At 41.2% G+C, this 22,289-nt stretch overlaps 1 protein-coding gene across 1 annotated transcript; it reads right to left on the reverse strand.

Moving 5' to 3' along the window:
• Positions 1-853: 853 nt before the first annotated feature.
• ZC3H13 (zinc finger CCCH-type containing 13) lies at positions 854-21,746 on the reverse strand. Its single transcript, XM_089501129.1, has 19 exons — positions 21,630-21,746; positions 19,847-19,956; positions 19,297-19,417; positions 18,689-18,797; positions 15,732-15,871; positions 15,156-15,307; positions 14,633-14,830; positions 12,743-12,916; positions 12,035-12,342; positions 10,578-11,021; positions 9,145-9,321; positions 8,004-8,538; positions 7,437-7,540; positions 5,783-6,805; positions 4,594-5,106; positions 3,920-4,069; positions 2,814-3,014; positions 1,362-1,525; positions 854-1,021 (listed from the first exon to the last, which is right to left on the reverse strand). The coding sequence occupies exons 1-19, from the start codon at positions 21,744-21,746 to the stop codon at positions 854-856; spliced, it is 4,908 nt and encodes a 1,635-aa protein (XP_089357255.1).
• Between the last annotated feature and the right edge of the window lie 543 nt (positions 21,747-22,289).

Below are 22,289 nucleotides of genomic sequence, written 5' to 3' on the forward strand. Positions count from 1 at the left end.
TGGCCTCAGGGTGTGAGTAACTGTATGGCAGGTACGTTAGGCCCCTGTTGGTCATACTTCCTGTTTCCAATTACCATGGCTCATGTCGTTACATCTGGCTCCTTAGGCAAGAACAGTCTGCCCGATTCTTCTTTGTTGGTAGTGGATTGGAGGACTCCATGGATGACATCTGAGAAAACTGCAGCCTCACTCACAGCTATGCCATTAAGCAGATAACACACTTCACTGAAAACCCATGCCAGTGAAAACTACCTCTGTGAGATAGGCGTATGGGATACGTATACAAAGAACAGAACTTTTTTATATTAGGGATAGACTCCTGTGGGACCTGATGCAGCAGAGTATCCTCAGTGAAAAGGACCCACTGTTTATTAGAACGTGGCAAGGTAGCTTGCATTCTCTTATGCGTTCGTACTGAAGATGGTTCTTCCAGTGATGGATGTGGGTGTAGGGTTAGTGATGCCATCGGTTCACCCAATTACCTAGGCCAAGTTTTAATGCCCCTTACTGCGTGTTTTGTAGTTGGGAATTACAGATGTTTGTTAGGTGATCACACCATCCCCTAAAAGCCATCTTATGTCTGCATGCTCATGTATATAAAAAACAAGCCTCCTGTATACGATAGAAAATTAAGGAATATGAAGGAAAAATATGCAACCGGTTTTATATGAAAATATTAACACAAACTCTGATTTTGTTTTTAAAAACGAAACCTTTATACATCAAGTACACCGTTTTAAAACAAGTGCATTGACAAACAATAGTCAACAACCATAAGGAGGGGGAGTTAAAAAACCCAACAGGCCCCCCACCCAAAAAGTTACCTACATACGCATAACAGTTTTTCAACAGTTTAAGAAACACAAGTCTCTGGCTGTTTGTTTAGAGAAGAAGGTTTGCAATCAGTCTTTTCTTGGCCCAACGCACAGCCTAAAGGTTTCCTTTTGAAAAGACGCAGGCTTAATCGTAATAGTTCACTATCCATTACGGGGGGGTTTGAATAGGTCTGCTTCACGGTGCCCTGAAAAGTTAATAAAGTAAAAGTTGGTACAGTAGGTTAGCTGAATTTACATAGCAAAACAAACCCATAGCTAAAATAAGTGAATCACTAGATAAAGTAACTCATAGGGCAGCGAGCTGCCTTTTCTTTGGTCCTCAAAAAACAAAGAGAAAACATAATTTGAGGAATACCTAATACCTAAGGGAAAAGACATACTTTATGGGGCATCTTTAGACTGCGGTGTCTATTGGTGAAGTCATTCCTACCCAAAGACTGCAATAGCAGTTACAACACGACACTACGTTAACAAATGGGCAAGAGTGAAATAGATAATGTTGCCAAAAGCAAATAAAATACTCACTTTGTCATTTTGTACTAACTGCTTGCGAATAGCAAAGTCTCTTCTTGAACAGAGAGCTTTACAACAAGGTCCGAGATTGCTAAGCAAGCCAGCTCTTTCCTGCCTTCTCATCAATGCGGCCATATTTAGAGCACCAAGGTCATGTTTAAACAGGGCCTCTGCATCTAAAAGAATATTCAAACACACGTCAGTACACAACATGCTTAGGAAGGGTTACTGCACATATTAATATACATTTACCTCCAATTAAAAAGGGACACTGTATCCATAATATGCACTGTAACAAAACTACATTGCTGGGCCAGACACAGCCCCTTCCCGAGAGCTGCAGTCTCGTGGACACTTGCCCACATTCAGCCTGGGCATTTGGGCCGTGGTTCCTCCTGTGGGGGGGGGGTCACTTCCATAGTCATTGTTTCCCTGCACCTTAAATTACTTAATTTTATAATTGTTCTATTAAGTCTTAATCTTGTGTGATGTAACGCAATTATGTACTGATGTGATTGAGCGCTTTTGTTCTGTTTAAAACCTGCCTGTTGCCTTGATGTTTCTGTGGATAAATATGCTATAGTCTGTTCAATAAAAAGGTTAATTCTTGCTGTACCAATTCAAGGTAGTTGTGTCTACTTATTGGGTACACATAGCAGGGTTCCAAGGTGCGCATGCTGACTGGTGCTGGGAGTAATTTCGAGGACAAAAGGAGGATACATCTGGGTGATCTCTGGGACTTACTACAGCTCTCTTGGTGAACCCATTACATACACTTTCAAGCATGATGCTGCATGGTTCCTTTAAATCTTCATGTTGTCCCATTTTCCCCCCCTTTCCCTACGGTCCGGCTAAATGCCGTGCAGGAGATGTGCCCGGCTGATCATATGCCCCACGCATAATCCGCTCTGGCTTTGGCTCGGTGAATGTTTCAAGCCAATAAACAAACATCTCAGCGTGTTTTCAATAGCAGCAGCAAGAACACACATTACACTATGGAAAAAGCCTTGTGGGTAGCCAATGTTATGCATTTTAAAAACTATCTCCTGTAAGTCTGTGGGTTGCTCAGACATCCACTAATTCACAGAAGCAGAGGAGACATTTTATTCCGTCTTTGTGGTTTCATTGAGACACTAACTCCTAGTGTCTCAATGAAATAAGATTTTGCAATATTCAATAAATTGTACAAGCCAACTGAACATGTAAGAAAAGGAAAGGCAGCAGTAGGAAATTATACATATAATTGAGTAATGTGAAAAAAACTAAAGCATAAAAAAAAAAAAAAAAAAAAAAAAAAAGTTATCTCTAATTGCCCCAGGGCAGTCAGAACTATTTTATGGCACTTTGTAAAATAGTCACCCCCCCCCCCCCGCCCGTAGTGTCAACACTGAGTATATGACCACGCTGATAAAAGCTAAAATGCAGGTGAAAAAAAATTCCATAATATCCCCTTCATAGACTTACCCTTAGGCTTTTCCAATGCTTGCTGGCAGACATCTTTGACTTTGTTAAAGAGTGTTGGTCCTGCTAAGCGTTTCGAAATTCCAACTCGTAGCAAGACTGCGCCAGGTGTGAATTTCAGGAGGGCAGCGCCAGACTCTCGTGGTTCTTTCGTCTGTTTTGGCATAAGACTGGACCAGTCCACATCAATTACGTCCAATGGATCTAAACAATTAAAGAACATGCTATGATATAGCCAAGAAGCCAATGTATTATACACTCTTAAAACACACATGGAGCTCCGTTTCATGTCATATTCTGCATAGTGTGGATAAAATGGTGTTTCTAAGTAACGGATTCCTTGTACTGAATCCTGCATCACGTAGCAAGAGGTAAAGTTCAAATGTAGACTGTTGCTGTCTATTACACATATCGTAAAACTATATGTAATTTATGACACCAATGCATTCCAGGTACATGCCCCTACAGTTATCTGCCAGAAACACTTTACTAGTGTGTTTATATTTTTGTCTCATTTGGTGTGTTGCCCTCAGGAGGCAAATGTAAAATTTTAGCACACAGCCCTGGATACGCTACATTTTACCTAGAGGTGGGTTTGTGTGATCTATGAGCAGTTAGCATTAAAGGTGCTAGGGCCCATTTTATGCCAGGTTTCTACTACCCTTTATCGGAAGCAGAATTTTGTCAATGTGACAGAATGACCAGTCATACAGGGCCCCAAGGTAGTCAGAGATGGCTCCAGCCTGGCAACCAAACAGGCAGGAACTCCATTGTGTTGACTAATCCCATTAACAGGATGGCTACCAGGGGGAGATTCAGTAGCTAAAGGGGATTAAAGGTTGGGTTGTCTACATGCACCTGTTTATCAATGTTGATTTATGTTAATGAAGTTCTGTGGCTATATCAGTCTATGTTTTACAACAATAAAAACTCTTCATTCCTGCTGTTCTCAATTGAAGGTAGTTGTGTCTACTTATTGGGTACACATAGCAGGGTTCCAAGGTGCGCATGCTGGCTGGTGCTGGAAGTGATTCCGGGGACAACAGGAGGATACATCTGGGTGATCTCTGGGAGTTACAGTCAAGTTTTGGGAATCCACATGTTCTCACCCGATAGCATCTCTTCATCCTGTTGATCTTCTTTCTTTTCTGCATCATCTGCTAGAATCTCATCCAGCTCATCATCGCTGATGGGTTCATATTCTTCGCCGGCAACAGAGTCCCCAGACTGAACATCATCAAGTTTGGAATCATCATCACCTGCACATACATCTAGGCGTTAAGACTTCAAAAACAGCAGCAGTTTTTTTTTCCCCCGAAATGCTACGAAGCAGTATTCAATGCTACCAGCTACTCTGAACAGAACATTTCTATACGATACATTACTACCCACGTGATATTAATAAATTCTTAACCCCTTCAGTCCCAGGGGTTTTTGGTACCTTACATCCCAGAGCTTTTTTGCCATTTTTACCATATGTGGATTTCATTAAGGTTCCCCTATTCCGTGTTTGAGGTACCCACACAAATTACACAAATATTTGCTTACTAGAATAGGGCTTTCATTTGGAACCATAGAAACATGTAAAAAAATAATCATCCAGACTACAGATATACCCCACATACATGTTTTTCAGAGGGCCACATTCATCCCTTACATAGCACCCTATACAATAGTCATTTTAATAGTTATGGCTTATCAGGTTTGGGGGTATGACAGGGTCTGTGTGTTAAAGTGTGGGTGCCTGCCATCCAGAAACTTATAGAAAGGAAAATTTCCTTACCATCAAAACTCTCTGCTTTTTCTGCTTTACGACTATTCACCAATTCTTGCAAGTTGTCACCCTCTTTCTCCATTCTCCCAGCAATTGGTGGATTGCGGCTAGGAGGATCATAATGTTTGTCAATGTCTCTTTCCTTGAGATCACGCTTTTGCTCTACCAGCACTGACAGGTCATCAAGAAGTCGCTTTTTTTCTTTGTCTGCTGGATCAGAAACCACCTTTTCCCGCTCTCTTTCCAACAACTCTCTCCTTCTGTCCCTTTCCCTTATTCTATCTCTCTCTCTACTTCTGGGCCCTTCCTTATCAGCTTCTCTCTCCCAGTCTCTTGTTCTTCCATCTCTCCTCTCCCGTTCTCGCTCTCTGTCCTTTTCCCGTTCCCTCTCGCGGTCAAGTTCATAGCGTTCTCGCTCGGGGGCCCTTTCCCGGCTGTCAAAGGACCCAGATCTGGAATGCACTTGACGATCAGATTCAGGTGAACTTCTTCGTGAACTGTGGCTCCGTGAATCTCTACGATCTAAAACATCATTCATTAATACGTTATTGGTGAATAGTTATATACAAAGTAGCATTAAAGACAACTTGCAAAGAAAAAAAAAAGAAAAAAATGAAAAAAATCACAGGCAAATGGCTATTACATAACAGTTTGTTCCATGAGAAAATTTCTTATAGATATGGCCTACCTTGTCATTCTGCCACTACAAGAAACATGAATACTTTTCCTGAAATCTCAACAAGCTGTCACTGGTAGAACTGCAATGACCTTTTAAATGAATGTATTTATATCTGACATGCACATTTTGTGTTGAATGATTGCTATGGGTGAATCCTGAGCTGTGTGTTTCTCTGAAGCTAAACATCAAGTCTGTACACAGTAAAGGGCTGTTCAAACTAAGCTTCAATTTTACAGCAGTAGTCTTTATGTGATCACAAATTAACTGTGGGAAAACGCTTCCGATACTACCTTGAAAATCTGGTCCGTCTCCATTAAGCACGGTACAGATGACAGGTAGATTTACAATATATATTTGCCTGCAGAGCACTACTTAAAAACAGCATCGGTACCATGCTTGTAACAGAGGGACAATGTTGGTTGCTGTGCCCAGTACATAACAGTGCACAAGTGTCGTGTGTGTACGTTTGCCATTGTATGCCACACTATAAGCTACAGTCCATATTATTCATAAAAGTACCTGAAGAAGTGCTGCGACTAGGTTCTCCTCTCTTTAGCTGATCAATTCTAGACTTGCGTTCACTAGTGGGCTCGATGCTTTTATTTCTCTCTTGATCCCTAGAGCTACCATGCAACAACCTCCTCCTGGCAGCGTGGTCATCCCCACGATGAACAGAATCAATAGAAGGCGACCGGAGGCGGCTAGAAGTCCGGCTCTGATTGCTGCAGATGCTGCTGCTACGTTTTTGTTCAGTAGGCTTACGGAGCGGAGGCTCTTCCATAACAGCTGGTCGAGGCTCTTCCTTTTCCACTTTGCTCTTGGGAGGTTTCTTTATTACCTCTTCAGTAATTCTGTCTCTAGGTATTGCCTCTCCCCTTTCAGGGACATCTTCATCAGACCAGTCACTGAATGTGGTGTTTTTCTCTTGCAAGGTTTCTGTTACGATCTTCTCAGGTGGCACTTCTGGGATTTCCTCCTTTACAGGTGCGGATAAAATAGCGGGTGCAACAATTGCTGGAGGAGTCCTAGGGCCTTTCTTTTTTTTGCTATGAGATGCAATGTCTTCATCAGAAATATCTGAGTCACCTTTGGATTTCTTACGTTTTTTCTCTACGCTTTTCTTTTTCGGGACTTTTTTGGGCGAAAACACTTTAACTTCTTCAATTACAGGCTCAGGGACTGTTTTCTCCACCACAATTTCATCCTCTTTCTTTTTCTTTGCAGCCTTCTTCTGCAATTTAGGCTTCTTCACCTTCTCCTCGTGAATCTTATCAGTAGCCTCCTCTTGTTTATGCTGAGCCACTTCTGGTTCTTTAGTCTTTAAATTCTCAGCAGCCTCTGCTACGTGTTCACGTAGCTTTTCCACTTTGGAGATTCTCTCTTTAGTTTCAGGCTCTTCATAATGCCTGCTGCTTTCTTTTCTGTCTGGTTTACGCTCATCTTCTTTCCATCGAGATGGCCTTTCTTCGCTAACGTGTGCAGGGCTCAAAGAACGCGAATCTTGAGGTCGAACTACCTGACTTAGCAGTCTGTGCTTCTCATCTACAAAGACATGTTAACAGATATAACCACTTTAGCAGAGCAAACGGTTTAACATGCTAAACATACTAAAGTTTAAAAAGTCTTGTTTCCCATGACAGGCAATTGACAACTATGATAAAAGTAAACCTATGCCTATAAGTATCGTTTCCACTAAACATATTTTTGTAAATAAAGAAAATGAATAGTTAAACGGCTCAGTATGTTGAAATGAATTATACATTTCCATTTAGCTGCCTGGGAGCTCATTAGGTTACTTGGCCTTTGTACAGTTGTGGCTAATCCCACTGTTCTCTTCCACCACACTGCAAAAAAACACCTTCTCCACGTTGTTTCATATAACATTTATTTACACGCATCCATTTAATAGCCATCAGCATACACTGCTCGATATCAAGTGCCTAGACAACTTTTTTCTAACCATTTCTTTCTTAACCTTGCAGACTTGTTTTCTTTCTAACTAATGCATGGATAGGGCAGATCAGAAAACAGACCTTTATCGATGGTGTTTTGAAGGCAAAGGGTGGTCAGAGCAAATACTGCAGGTTTCTGGATGTTTTAAAATCACAAGCAAACACATTAAAATAAACTTTAAACGTTTATATAAGGAAAAAAGGCATGAGTTAGGTCTTACTTTTATCATCACCACTATTGTAAGTGTCACTATCGGGAGAGTGTTCCCGACGCCGCTTAGGAGACTGACGGGGACTGGGACTGCTCTCGTTTCTGTGGCGTTTCCTAGAATGGGAGAAGTACATTAAAACACAGGTAAATTGCCCAAAATACATGAATTTAAAAAAATAAAAAAATCTTTTAGTACCCCATTTCTGTAGCCGATTTTGAAAATCATTGTGACTTAATCAAGACTATCGTCACACTGCCCTGTTTCTGTGTTATGGTATTGCATATGTAACACCCCAAAATTGTAACATGTATATGCAGGGCACTCCGCTTTCAGACTTTTAGAGCAAGGATTATTGATCCAGTTATATTTGAAGATCAACCTACCATGTAGGTTTTTCAAGGAATTCATATAGCATTCACAGAAAATTATTACGGGGCTAATTTCTGAAACTAAAGGCATAAGCTCCAGTAAGAACGGTGAGTAAAATGCAACATGTTTCTATGTGATAGAGACCTCATCATGCAAGGTAAATTCAGAAAACTTAATTAAAATAATGGGCATTAAGTGGATACTTACTTAGGCTTTCGATCTTCATGGACATCTTTTGGATTCCTCTCTTCCCGTGCATCCTCCCTTTTATCTCTGCGATCTTCTCTAAGTTTGTCTTTTTCTTCCCATTCCCTTGGACGATCACGCTCTCTCTCCCTGCCACGATCCCTCTCACGCTCCCTTTCCCGTTCTCTTTCACGTGCGCTCTCACGCTCCCTTTCACGCTCTCTCTCACGCTCCCTTTCTTCTCTCTCCCTTTCTCGTTCTCTCTCTCGTTCTCTGTCACGTTCTCTCTCTTTGTCCCGCTCCCTGTCTTTTTCTCTCTCTCTTTCTCTCTCCCGCTCACGGGCTCGTTCCCGCTCCGATTCTCTCTCTTTCTCTCTCTCTCTTTCCCTTTGTTCCCTTTCCCGTTCTCTCTCCCTATCCCTATCCCTTTCACGCTCTCTGGGTCTATCATCCCTCCTTTCATCTGTGCGGTCCACTCTACGCTCATCCCTCCTTTCTTCACGCTCAATATCGTCACTCCTTGCTGGATGCCGTGCTGGGGAAGTCTGCCTCTGATCTGTCAATGAAAGCAAAATATATTTTTTTTTTATATACAGATGTACAGGATCTTCTTGCTTCCTTACACCTGCCTGCATTACAAATATGAATAACCACACACGTACAGGATGGTACAGGATGAGCTACACAACTTCAAATAAAAACCCAAGACAATGGTATAAACATCAAATGTTACACACAGTGCATATTAGCAAAAACAAGAACTATGCATAGCCTAGGTATAAAAGAAAGGCAGTTTATGTATAACTGTTGCACTGTGTAACTTCTTTATACCGATGATGTCAAGAGACTATGCAATATTAACTTTTATTTAAATGCATGAATTTCAAAAGTAACAGTTGCTTTTCACCAGTATTGATAAACTATTGGCTGATGGTCAAAAAGGGACCCACACGACGAACCTTCCTGCAATAGTTTCACAAGAGAGAAAAATGCAGAAGAAACCTGAAAGGACTATAGTGGGGTGCTGTAGTTTTTTTTATTATTATTATTATTATTAATGCTAAGCGTATTTGCATACAGTCCCATTCAATGAATGCTCCAGCTACATTGTTTTATGCCTAGGTTAGTATTGAGCACCAACGCATCGGTCAATGCACGTTACCTCTTTCCCTATCGCGTCGGTCACGATCCCCATGTCTACGATCAAAGGACGAGTCTCTTCCTTGCTCTCGGCCATCATATCTGTCTCTTTCTGTATAGCCACTGCGGGAATCCCAGTTATCGTGATAGTTGCTACCACTGTGGCCTTCAGCTTGAGAACTTCTTGCGCCCCTAACAGCTAGTAATTAGGAGAGAAAAAAATGCTTAGAATGATCAACAAACTGATTTTGCATTATATATAAAACTTAAATATTTGCATAATTTGTTCTCCAATGAAACCTCAGATTGTGTCATTTACGAAAAGGCATAGGTTAATGGAACAATGGTAAAAAAAAAATAAAAAAAAAAAATAGATGCCATCATTAACATTCAGCAAGAACAGAGAGAACTGCAAGTTTTAAATGGCCTGTGACCTTACCAATGACTTCACTGTTTCTATGGCAATGCTCTAAATGTTTCCTTTTTTTTTTTGGAATAAAGGAAAAAGGCAAAATATAAAAATTCTCTAGTAAAACATTAGGTTCTAGATATGGACTTTTGTGTTTTTTCCAGAGACAAGCACAATGTGCTTAAGCGAATAACAGCCAAACAATGACAATCCTTCATATCTTTATTGAACGCATCCATTAAACATTCACAGTGCTGGTGGAAAATGTAAGTGAACTCTTGGATTTAATAACTTCTCGAACATCCCTTGGCAACAAAAACCTTCTGGTAGCTGCAGATCAGGACTACACAACTATCTCAGACCATTCTTCCTTACAGAAGTGCTTAAGCTCATAGGATGCCTGGTGGGAACATCTCTCTTGAGGTCATTCCACAGCATGTCTAATGGGTTAAGGTCTGGGCTGACTGGCCCACTCCGAAAGGCTGATTTTTTTTTGTAGTAGATCTACTTCCATGTTTAGGGTAATAAGGTTCTTTTTTACCCCATTGAGCATTCTGTGTTGCGCCATACTCTACTGAGATTTCTCTTGTGAGGCATAGTTCACATCAGCAGCTGCTTCTTCAGAATAGCAAACTACACGGTGGCATGTTTTTTTTTTTTTATGTCAATGAAGCTCTAAAAACACAGATCCAATCTAGGGGCTCACATTCTTTTTCCAACCCACACTGAATGTATGTACTCAATATGGACAAGAACAATACAATGTGTGCCATTAGGTAAAACAGACTATTTCTTTATTATTGTAAGATCATGTCATATTTTAAGACCGATATATACATAAATGCTTTTGATTCCAAAGGGTTCACTTTTTCTTGCCACTGCAGATGTTTCAAACAAACAATCTAGTGAACAAAGGTTGCAAACAATGTTATAAAACTTTTGTTAGATCTTCATGGTAAGCATGCATAAAACCAACAAAAATTAGCAGCACTGGTTTTTTCGCCGGTTTTTATGAAATACGAATATTCTGTTCAAAAGCTATTTACCTTTTTCAGAATCAGGAGCACGTCCCCTTGTCCTACCATTACGGTCATTTCTGTTCTCGCTTCGGGATTCACCCCTGTTTTCACTTCGTGTTTCGGCACGCGTAGACTCTTCTCTGCCATGGCTTCTTCTGTAGCTGCGGTCATCATATTGTTCATCCTTTCTATGGGTTTCACGGTTTTCCCGCTCTCTGTAGTCATGGACATCCCGAGTAGAGCGTAAATCCTTCTGCTCACGGCTTTCCTTATTGTCTCTGTAATCCCGAGTATCTCTGTTCTCACGACCATCCCTTGAATCCCTGGGTTCTCTACGGTCTCTGTTATCCCGGATGTCTCTGCGATCTCGACCATCACGAGTTTCCCGGTCTTCTCTATGATCTCTAGAGCCACTTGGTTCCAGGTCATGGTCTCTATCATCTCTTTCTCTGTCTTTTCTTCCTCTTGTATCTGAAAGATTACAAATGGTGTATGAGTAACATTAGAAACATTTTAAAATAAAACTAATTTATAACGGAACTGGTGGAATCAGAGAGCTGTACACCTGATGCAACGAAAAATATTTTATACCATTATCTATGTTATGAAGCACATACCACTTGCCAACCCAGCTAGATGGGTTAAATTGGTCCTGCATGATTCAGTGTTTAACATCAGCCTGTACCTGAACCAGCTGGGTCAAGGTGTATTACATTCAAGCAAAACAAGAGAGCGGATATAAGGCAGATATAGATGTGTTATAAACACTTATATAAACATATGTTTCATATTTCTGCACTACGTAGGGGGTCACATACTTAATGCAATAGATTTTAAGCTCTTTTGATCAGAACTATCCAGAATTGTTAATGTGATGGGCTACTTATGTCCTGTTTGCCTATTCTACACTACTGGAAAATGTAATGGCAAACATCAAACAATATAGCAATGACTACGCTTCCAGACAGATGTTAGCCACAAACTGAGTGCATTGATCGTTGAGATTATTAAAATTTTCATTAATTCCCTCGTGCCACGCTCTAAGTGAAAGGGTCTCCTCTGCTTTTGGGATTCATCCAACTAGTGGGTCACTGGCACAGATGAGCTATAAAAGCAGGACCTAGTCCTGGACCGAAATCGACATACTAAAATTATGATGAAAACAAAAATAAAAACGGAAGAATAGAGAGTCTGCACGGTGTTGCTTGTTCAACCAAGTTCTGCTTTGCTCTCTCAAATGTAAACATGAAGTGATATTTTGCATAATAACAATTAAATTGCTAAACATTGAACAAAAACAGCATAGGGAACTAACACGTTCAAAGCATTTACATTTTAATATCAGCTACCTACAATAGTAGGGAATTATTTTATATAATAACACTTTTATAAAGGCTTATTTAGTGCATTGGATTGTAAAATGCACAACTGTAGAATTTCAGAAAAATGATAGACCTCACTATGGCATCTTGGGACACACATACCATCTCTCCGGTCATGTCGCCTGTCCTGTGAAACCGATGTTCTTTCGCGATCATGTCTCCCTTTTTCTCTGGCTGGAGAGCGATGCTTAGAAAGGCTTCTCTTCCTATTATGGGGAGAGGATGCGTGTGTGTTGTATGGAGAGGAAGAGCGTCTTCCACCAGGAGATGATCCTCTCTGGTAAGGAGAAGGGGATCTCCTACGTCGAGGAGAAGGCGAGGGTCTCTGCACGGAGGAACCCGATTGCGAAGAAGGGGAATGGTGTCTGGAGGACATGGGAGAATGATGTCGTGCAGAGGGGGAAACCGATCTGCAAGGAGAGAAAAGTATATATTAAAATGTGCTTCATTATTTTTTTTATTCAGAACCCACACTAAGGAGATGCAAAAGCGTCCTAATTACTTGAAAGCAAGTATATAAAACTGCAGGTGGACAAAGGCAAGGCAGCGTCAAGTGTCCAATCGCATAAAACTCTTAATTATTCATTTACAATGAACACATTAAAGAGTCTGAGCAGCCAAAGTGACTAGACTTACCGACTGTTAGCCACTCAAACTCTTCATATGTAATGTCACATACTACCCAACGTCACACGTATGGAATTATTATGTTTCACCGATACATACAAATGGTGGAATACTCTTATCTCTTGGTTCTGTCTTGAAGTGCACAGGTTGCATTGCCAACTGTTATTTGCCCCTAATATTTACCTGCGAGAAGGGGAGAGGGTATGTTTACGAGATGAAGACTTGGTGGGCGTGGGCGAGGATGTGTGTCTTCTTCGTGGCGGAGGAGAGTAATCCCTAGAGTGAGACGAGTTGCTGGCCGAGCGTTCTGCTGGACTGGGGGATCGTTTTTGCCTGTGTGATCCCTCAGATACATCCCTATTAAAATGTAAAAAAAAAAATTGTTTTCCCCCCCAAAAGCCTGGAGACTTTTATTGCATATTCACACTATGTTTCCTTAACCACCATTCTCCTTTAGTTTTTTTCTTCTAAAGATAGATAGCTTTCTTTTGATACAATTTTTTAGATGTATAGTCCAACATTTAGTATGAATATACATGGATTGTTTCCTAAGATTACATGCAATTGCAGAGAAGCCGAGCAAAATGTGTTAAAATGAATCTCCAGATTACAGGAACATCCCACACGCATAGGTTTTTGTATAATTGTTGAAATCTGCAGGGCACACTACATGAATGCCACGGTAGGCACACGGAAAATAAAAGGGTATAAGAAAATAGACTATAAAGACATTTTAAATGGATTTAACTTCGTGCAAAAAACAAAGCAGAGGAGGCGGGGGGAAATGTATTCGGAAAATATTCTTATATACCGTATTTGCTCGATTATAAGACGACCCTGATTATAAGACGACCCCCCAAAATCTGAATATTAACTTAGGAAAAAAAGAAAAAGCCTGAATATAAGACGACCCCAAAGGAAAAAAGTTTTACCAGTAAATGTTAATTCATGTAAACTATTTTTTTTAATAAAAGCTATGATTGAGAAAAAGATTTTTTTTGTTTTTATTTCTTGTATTTTCCAACCTGTCCCCCAGTTACGCACATCTGCCCCCAGGCTTGCCACTCCAATATGGCACTGTGGCCCATGATATGCCTTTTAACCCTCTACATGCCACTGTGCCCCATGGTATGCCTTTTGACCCCCTATGTGCCACTCTGCCTCCAGAAATGCCTTATACCCCTATATCCCATTCTGGCATTTAGGGGGTTAAAATGCATATTATGGGGCAGAGTGGCATATAGGGAGGTATAAGGCATTTCAGGAGGCAGAGTGGCATTAAGGGAGTTAAAAGGCATTGTATAGAGCACTCTGCCTCCAGAAATGCCTTATACCACTATATGCCACTCTGCCATTTAGGGGGTTAAAAGGCATATTATGGGGCAGAGTGGCATATAGGGAGGTATAAGGCATTTCAGGAGGCAGAGTGCTCTATTAAATGCCCCCTTAACGCCACTCCAGAAATGCCCTATGCCCCCATTTAACACACACACACACCCTATACCCCCATTTAACTAACTAACTAACACACACACACACACACTCTCTCCCCCCCCTTCCCCCGCTCTCCCCCCTCTCTTACCAGTGCTTCCAGCCGGGGCAGCGGGTTGACGTCGCCTTCTGCTGCAGCCAGAAGGAGGTGTGGCTAGCAGCGGGGGTTTGTATGCGTCCGTCGCGTATACTTTCCCCGGCTGTCAGAGATCAGAGTTCCCCGCACCGGGTAGACGTCAACCCGCTGCCCCGGCAACACAGCAGGAAGCACCGGTAAGTGTGTGTATGATGAGGGGGGGGGGGAGTCGGATGAGACAGGAGGATCCAGGTCCCCTGCAGCGGTGCGGGGGATCTGGATCTTAGTCTCCTAATCAGACCTCTATTTGAGGTCTGATTAGAAGACGACCCCGATTAGAAGACGAGGGGTATTTTTCAGAGCATTTGCTCTGAAAAAAACCTCGTCTTATAATCGAGCAAATACGGTACATAATGTATCACGTCTTCCGGCAAGCAGTCAACCAATGTTGATGGTGAACTTTACACCATCAGCATGCAGCCAGGATGCGCAACCACCATGCTAACCTCTGCTTGTCTTTTTTATCACGGTGCTTATCAACTTCTCGACCTCGCTCTTTCACATCCTTTAATCTGTCCTCTACACGATCTTTTGCCTTATGCTTGTCTTTGTGCTTCTTTGAAAGTGAAATTTCTTCTTGAGCTGGAGGAGGAGGACTTGGAGTTCGAGGTCCTTTCTTCTTGCCCTGTGCTCCTTTTGTGTATCTTAAAAAAATAAATAAATGATGAAAAAAAATACTAGATGCAGAAAGATTAAAAAAAAACAAAAAAAAACACACACCGCAAAACTATACTTAAATCAGGAGAAGAAGCAGCCGTGATTTAAGTTATTAAAAGTTAAAAGCAACAGCATTATTTCCACAGCCCCAAAAACCACACTAATAGGTCACTGCCACTGTGGTAAAGAATGAAACTTTTACATAGTAGATAGTGGATATTGCAGTGGAGTAATAACAATATATATAATCCTTGCATTGCCCCAAAATATAATGTACTACAGACAGACAGATGTGCTAGACTGCAAGCTCACCTTCCTGGTAGTTCAGATGGAGGTGGGGACACTGCTGCCTTCTTTTCTTTTTTGGTCATGGGAACGGTAGCTTTAGGACTGGATTTTCTTTTAGGAGACTTACTAGATTTCCTTGGCGAAGGTGACATTTTGGTTATAACCTCAGGTGAGATCTAGGAAACAAATATGCATGTTACAGAAGAAACAGGTATGCCAATACACACATTTAACATGGCATTAGTTTACAGGAGACTTTATTGACACTGGGAGGCACTAAAGCTTAACAGCAAGACACAGGGATAACCGGTGGGCACATAAAGGTGGTGTCGTGGATTCTGAACGCAAACCAAGGCAGCTGGAGTAGAAAGGAAGGTGCCCGATGGACAGCACAAAGGTTTGAGGGAAGAACAAATAAGCCAAGGCACTATGCTTTAAAGTGAATATGTCTAGAGTCTCCCATTAAGGTTTAATAACTATATTCAAATTATATATATATTAACTATTACATCAGAAATGTTTTATTTATTTTATACCGAATTAAACATAGATCCGCATGGCTATTACCAGAACTACTTTTAGCACAACTGGCGCACTAACCTCTTTCTTAATAACAATCTCTTCTCGTTTTTCCAAGTTTTCCTGTTCAAGCTTCATCAGTTCTCTCTGGATCTTCTGGCGCTTCATTTCTAGTGACAACTCATGGTCATAATCGTAGTTAACATCCCCGTTCTCAGAATCTGAACATGAATTACATGAAAATAAATACATAATCATTTTTTTACCTCATTTTGTCTAGTGATAACATGACAAAGTTGAATTTTCCTTTTTGAAAGGTTATTGCTATTTTAAGCAATATTTATATGGTTGCTAAACACAGAAGGGTTTATTCGGGGAGAGTTGCATTGCAGACTTCACTAAACATTATGACATCCCTGGTGAGCTTCTTCGCGCAGACCTTCCCCGACTGTCAGAGAGAATTCCCCGCACCAGTGCGGGGAACTCTGATCTCAGACAGCCGGGGAAGGTCTGCGCGTTGGACGCAGACAACCACCGCTGCTAGCCACACCTCCTTCCGGCTGCAGCGTAAGTTGTCTACGCGAATCGTGTAGACATCTACACGCTGCTCCGGCTGCACACCGGGGACTCAGAAGCACCAGTAAGTGGGGCGGGGGGGGGGGGGGGGAGACAGGAGGATCCAGATCCCCTGCAGCTGCGGGGGATCTGGATCTTAGTCGTCTCATAGACCTATTTGAGGTCTGATTATAAGACGACCCCGATTATAAGACGAGGGGTATTTTTCAGAGCATTTGCTCTGAAAAAAACCTTGTCTTATAATTGAGCAAATACGGTAAGACAAAACAGCTACATTGGAGGTAATACATTTTATAAAAAGACAACCTCAAATCCTTATTCATTCCCCCCAAAAAAGATGTTCCAAAACTATGCGTGGAAAAAAAAAAAGTTAATCATTTCACTCCAGCTACACTAAACTGATCATAAATATATATTTGCAGCCTCATTAAAGCCATAAAAACAGTAGGAGTATTACTACTCCTTATAATTAGCCACAAGGTATGGAACTAACTCATGAATATGCAGTCAGCGCACTGCTTGTACGCTCTAGTTCAGACAAAAGCGAAGATCTACCTACTGTGAAAGTAAGCTGGTGGCTATCTAAATGCAAAACGTCAATAGATGCACAGTCTGATCAGCTTTCCAGCCCCTGCACCGCTAAGAGGTGTGTTTAAGGCACATTTCAAAGCTTAATTTATTAATGTATACTGTTTATCACAAAATCACTTCAACTACAAGAGTAGTAATGAAGGGCTCGTTTTAAAATGGTAAAACATTGTCTGTACAAGGCATGTTTTTAGCATTATCACCTTTTCTATTTGAACATCAATGCCTGCTAGATTAAAGTTTTTAGGGGTTCCTTTAGATAAGGAGTCATACATTTTGCCTGCATTTAAATGCAAAAGACTTCTAAATAAACAGACCCGTTATTCTTAACATCTCATGCTTCCATAGAGCAATCCCTAGAATGCAGCCTTATTATACTACAGGAAGATGAACCCACGGTACCATCGCATACGAGGCATTAAACAAAACGTTCTCTCTTACGCCGCGTTTACTTCCTACGCAAAAATACACGCGCATTGTGCTGCCCTGAATAAGAATTATCATCAACTTGCTTACTTTTTTTGTTGTTGTATGCATTAGCTTCATGTCAGGTTTTAAAACATCCTTTAAGAATAGACTAAAATACTGTATTTTATAAGAGCTTTGGCCTTTCTGCAAAACCATCTTTAAAAAGGGACAGTCTAATGTCCCTGACACCCTCTCTAAAGAAGAATGCATATTAAAGTACTTGGAGTACTTTAATGTGCATTCTTAAAAAAAAAAAAAAATAAAAAAAAAAAAAGAAATCTCTCACAGAAGAGGCTTCCCTGCTGCAGAAGCTGCCCTCCTCCTTCATGGTCAGACCATGCGCACTGGAGCTGATTATAGGGTTAAATGTATATGGGGGGGGGAATCATGCATAATGCCTCCATGCATTCGCGAAAAGGACCAAATGGAGATTTAAAGGGGCCATGCAGCTATCATATGCATTAAGTGCATATGACATCTGAAGTATCCCTTTAAAAACAGGCTTAAACATTACACATTTTTAAGGATATTGTAAACCTGCATTGCTTCTTCACAAGTTCAGGAACCCTGAATAAAGCTGTGGTGATACATTTTAAATGTGCGTTTCCCAGCTTTCATGCTGTAGAACTGAAAGGTACTACCCAAGAAACTCATCTGTTAAGAATGGTACGTGTGTGTAATGTTAGATGCATTCATGGTCTAAACACGTGGTTAGAACATGCTTTGAGTCAATGGGGTTTTATGCATAAATATGATTCTAGTGCAAAGTAGTCACCATAACGACTAATAGAATGATACTGCTGTCCGGGCCATTCAATTTGTTGATATGCTGATAAAAGTTAAGGCTAATGTAAATTAGCCTGTAGTTGTGGGAGGGGCTATGGTTATTTAACCATCGCCTCTCCTACCCACAGCTACGTTTCAGCGTCTGACGTTGCCCGCCCTTGCCCCCCCCCCCGCTATTCATTTCCTCTTTTTCTCCTCTATCCTTTCTTTCATTTCTTTTACGGGGTGGCCCTCTATAGGCCTACCTGGTACGTCGGTCATGGCACACCTCAGACTGAATAGACCCTCTCTTGGTCTTTGCGTCTCCGTTCCACTAATCCTATGCGGTTGCCCCTAACACAATAGCACATTTCAAACTTTGCAACCATTGAAAATCGCAGATAAGAACTCAGGGTAAGTCTGCACAGCCAACTATGTAAGCTAAAACATAAATTAGCTATATCGACTAATTTTCTAGGCTATGCAATTATTTTTACTCACTCCCTTTCCGAAGGTGGCCACCTGCATCAAAATAGAATTCAGAAGATTTGGTGCATTTTATATAACATGTGCAAGACAAGAAAACAGAAGTTTACAGTATGCCAAGAAAGTTTTCCTGATTTATTTACCCCTATTCTCACCATCTCTAGTCATCTCCCATTCAGCTGTCTCTTCATCACTCTCCGGAGTCCTCTCTTTGGTAATCTTAATATCTTCTTTTTCTCCGTGCCTTGCCCTGGATGAATCCTTCTTTACGAGGACAAATAAACAAATCACATATCACACACTGGTTTAATCACTTAAAAACTAAGGGTATTTTTTTTTTGTTTTACACGTATGGACTAAATGGTTTTTAGCACTTCTGCTATCTTGCTTCCAAGCATAGTTTTCCAATGACAAAATAAAAAGGAGCGCTGCCCTGAAAAGCAAGATTAATAATGAGTTCAACTACACAATGGTACATGGTAAAAGGGCATGAGACGCATGACCAAAACAAAAATTATGTTTTATTTACAGTGAACTAAATTTAATCTCCAATTCTACCACTAAAGACATAGCTAATATTTTATTTGTTCATTAAGTATTACACATTATATATACTGTAATGCGGCAATGTTTTGTCTCATAGTACATGTTTTGTCTCTACTGCGTAACCTCTGGAATCTAACTCGAAGTCTGAGGACTGCCTGTATTTCGTTTGCAGCGGGCATATTTATAAAGAACACGCTTGTTCTTGCAGGATAAATACCCTTGTAGGAGATGTGGCTTCGTCAGCAGCGCGTTTCTGTGGATCTGAGTCTAACTCTTGCTTGCTGCCTCGCTTATTTTTCATTCTCTCACGCAAGTCTCCAGTGGGTCTTTCAGGTGATCTAAAATCAAATTAGAAAAGTAAGACTGAGAGGGGGAAAAAGTCACTTAAGAAAACATCTCCTTCGCCACTGTATTATACATCCCAGCATAAAGTATCAATCAACTCTAGCTAATTGTGGAAATGTATAAACGACAGAGTGGAACATTAATCATAAGTTTGTTTTAAGAGACTGGAAATGGTTGCCATTTATGTAAGTGACTTGTTCTATGACCATTCCTTGACTAGTATATTTATTTTGCATCGCTACATATGTAAAAAATGTGTTTGTCAACAGATTTAAAATGTGAAAGCACATCAATGCATGCAAAGTTTCAGCATTATGCACCAAAATCATGGATAATTTTATACTCCTAAAATCACAATATATTCATCTGCACAACCGATATTATCGTACTGTATCAGGAAAACAATCCTCAATACAAGTTACCTTCTGTACGAACTACTGTAGCCTTTCCCTCTTGGCGATGGGCCATGTATATATCTACAGGTGTTACCATATATACAATTGCCACTCTTCATCCAATTACGACATTGTGTCTGAAACACAGAAAATATACATTTTTTTCTGCCTCTGGAAAATTAACCCCTTTCATGACAAAAGCATTTTGCTACCTTACACACGGAAGCCCTTTCTATATTTTACCCATTCGTTAGTTCAACTTTGAGTTACTTTTTCAGGTTTAGCAAACTCAGACACAATTGTTTTGCAATGACAGACATGGTTTTATTTTAATACAAGTTTCTGTGTATAGTGCATCATTTAGTATGACTAAAAATAGAGGAAAAATTAAAGCCAATTTCTTGCAATTTTGCTTACTAATGCCAACATCCCAGTTAATGGTTAGCAAAAGCTCAGATTACAGTAAGATCTCACTTTCATTTTGCCGGGCAAAAATACAATAGTGAGCTACTGCTGCAGGAAGAGTTTGGCTGGCCCTGTATAATATATAGTTAAGTCAGTGAGATTTCACTGCAGCTCTACTGTCAACTCTCACTTTAGGGATAAACACCACAGTGATCAGTAAGAAGGGCTTTAGAGACCTGCGTTCCTTATCTGGCTTACTGTCATCAGCCAATGCAAAGGAGGTAGACGAGGTTCTACAGATTCAACTGTCAATGCTACAACCAACAGAATACATGATCGGAGGTTTGGGCATTCAGCATTATCTAATAGCACGTCGCTTGCACCAAGTGCCATCGTAATTTATCATTGAGGACATACCGTATTGGCTCAAATATAGGCCGCACTTTTTCCCCCCACTTTAAGTCTTTAAAGTGGGGGTGCGGCCTATATTCGGGGTCTAGCGCCCGACGCCCGACTCTCCGATACGCTCAGACAGCCTCCCCTGCCAGCACTTTCCACGGGGGGGGGGGGGGGGTACCGGCTGCGGAGGTTGTTTACCCGCATCGCCGCAGCCGGTGACGTCCGCACGATGCGTTTTACCTCTGCCCCAAAGACTTACCAGAGCAGACTCCCAGGTGTCTTGTGGGGCCGGCGGGGGACATCTACACAATACGCATATACAACTTCCGGTGCCAGCACATCCGCTGAGTGCCGGCACCGGAAGTTGTATACGCGTATTGCGTAGATGTCCCCCGCCGGCCCCGCAAGACACCTGGGAGTCTGCTCTGGTAAGTCGGGGGGGGGGGGGGGCGCGTGGGCAGAGTGGCAGCATATCTCGGGGGGGGGGGGGGACAGTGGCAGCATATTTTTTTGGTGCTTTTTTAAAGAAAAAAAATTTTTCTTTAAAAAAAGCACCAAACTTTTAGGGTGCGGCCTATATACGAGCCAATACGGTAGATCCTGGCTTCTGCTGACCGAGGACGACTTCAGGCTGATCCTCCAGTGTACCGGCAGAAAAGCATTCCTGCTTAAGCAAAATACATAAGTCCTCTCCTGTTTCACTTGCCCTTCAACCACCGACTAGATTGTTAGCTTGCAAGAGCAGGGCCCTCATCTCCTTTGTACCAATTTGTTATTGTGTGTGAATCTGTTGGCGCTATATAATTAAACGTAATTAGACATACTGTTTTTTCCTTATTGTGGTTGGCACTAAATGGGTTAAACAAAACCATGAAATCATATGGGAAGCTACGCATTGAGCAGTCTGGAACCTTGAAACAGCTGGAGACTGATGGCAAAACTTCACAGGTAAGTTATCTAAGTAGGTCTTAATACATACATTTACCCAAGAATATGCTGCCCTTACCTCGGCAGCACTGCCAGTGCTAGGTCCAAGCCTCTCAAAAACACTTGGTCTACGTAAAGTGCTATCTGATATAGTTTTTGTATTTTCTACTGTGACCTTCCGTCTGGATTTTGACATCTTGCACTTTTTCTTACCTGGTATATAAAAAAAGACAAAGATAGCTGAAACATTTTCGAATCAAACAAATCAAGACATTAACTGTAAAGAACCACAATAATTGAAGCCTTAGCTGTTGAACAGTATGCTACATGAAGATTAACCCTTAATGAAGATGAAATTGTGGCAGAAACACAAATTATGAAAAAATGCCAATTGTACACAAACTACCTAACTGCATTCAAGAATATGAAAGCAGTGCCATTGTGCAGGACTCCCATACGTATTTGCCCCTTTGCCCATGCCCCAGCCATTTGCCATGGCGGAGATGCCATATATTGTTGTACTGTATCAGGAAAACTCAAGTTTTAGAGCAGTAACCTCCCCAGAAAGTAAATAATTCCATTTTATTTTCAGTTTAGCAATATACCGTCTAGATTATTGCAACTCCCTACTAAATAGTCTCCCCCTTTACAGCCTTTTACCGTTCCAATCCATCCTGAACACAACTACCAGACAGATTGGCTGTGCATCGTTCCAGGCCAAGTAATTGTGTCTGCCGTG

Source organism: Sceloporus occidentalis, unplaced genomic scaffold (assembly GCF_023333645.1).
Source record: "Sceloporus occidentalis isolate IW3139 unplaced genomic scaffold, rSceOcc1.0.p SCAF_164, whole genome shotgun sequence".
NCBI classification, from domain to species: domain Eukaryota; kingdom Metazoa; phylum Chordata; class Lepidosauria; order Squamata; family Phrynosomatidae; genus Sceloporus; species Sceloporus occidentalis.

Excerpts from the sequence above, each read along its gene's own strand:
- ZC3H13 (XM_089501129.1), bottom strand. The coding sequence starts at position 21,746 with ATGTCAAAATCCAGACGGAAGGTCACAGTAGAAAATACAAAAACTATA. Across the intron at positions 15,872-18,688 it reads ATGGGAGATGACTAGAGATG|ATTCTGAGAACGGGGATGTT; the intron begins GTGAGAATAGGG and ends ATTCATGTTCAG. Across the intron at positions 1,022-1,361 it reads AGTTAGTACAAAATGACAAA|GGCACCGTGAAGCAGACCTA; the intron begins GTGAGTATTTTA and ends TTAACTTTTCAG.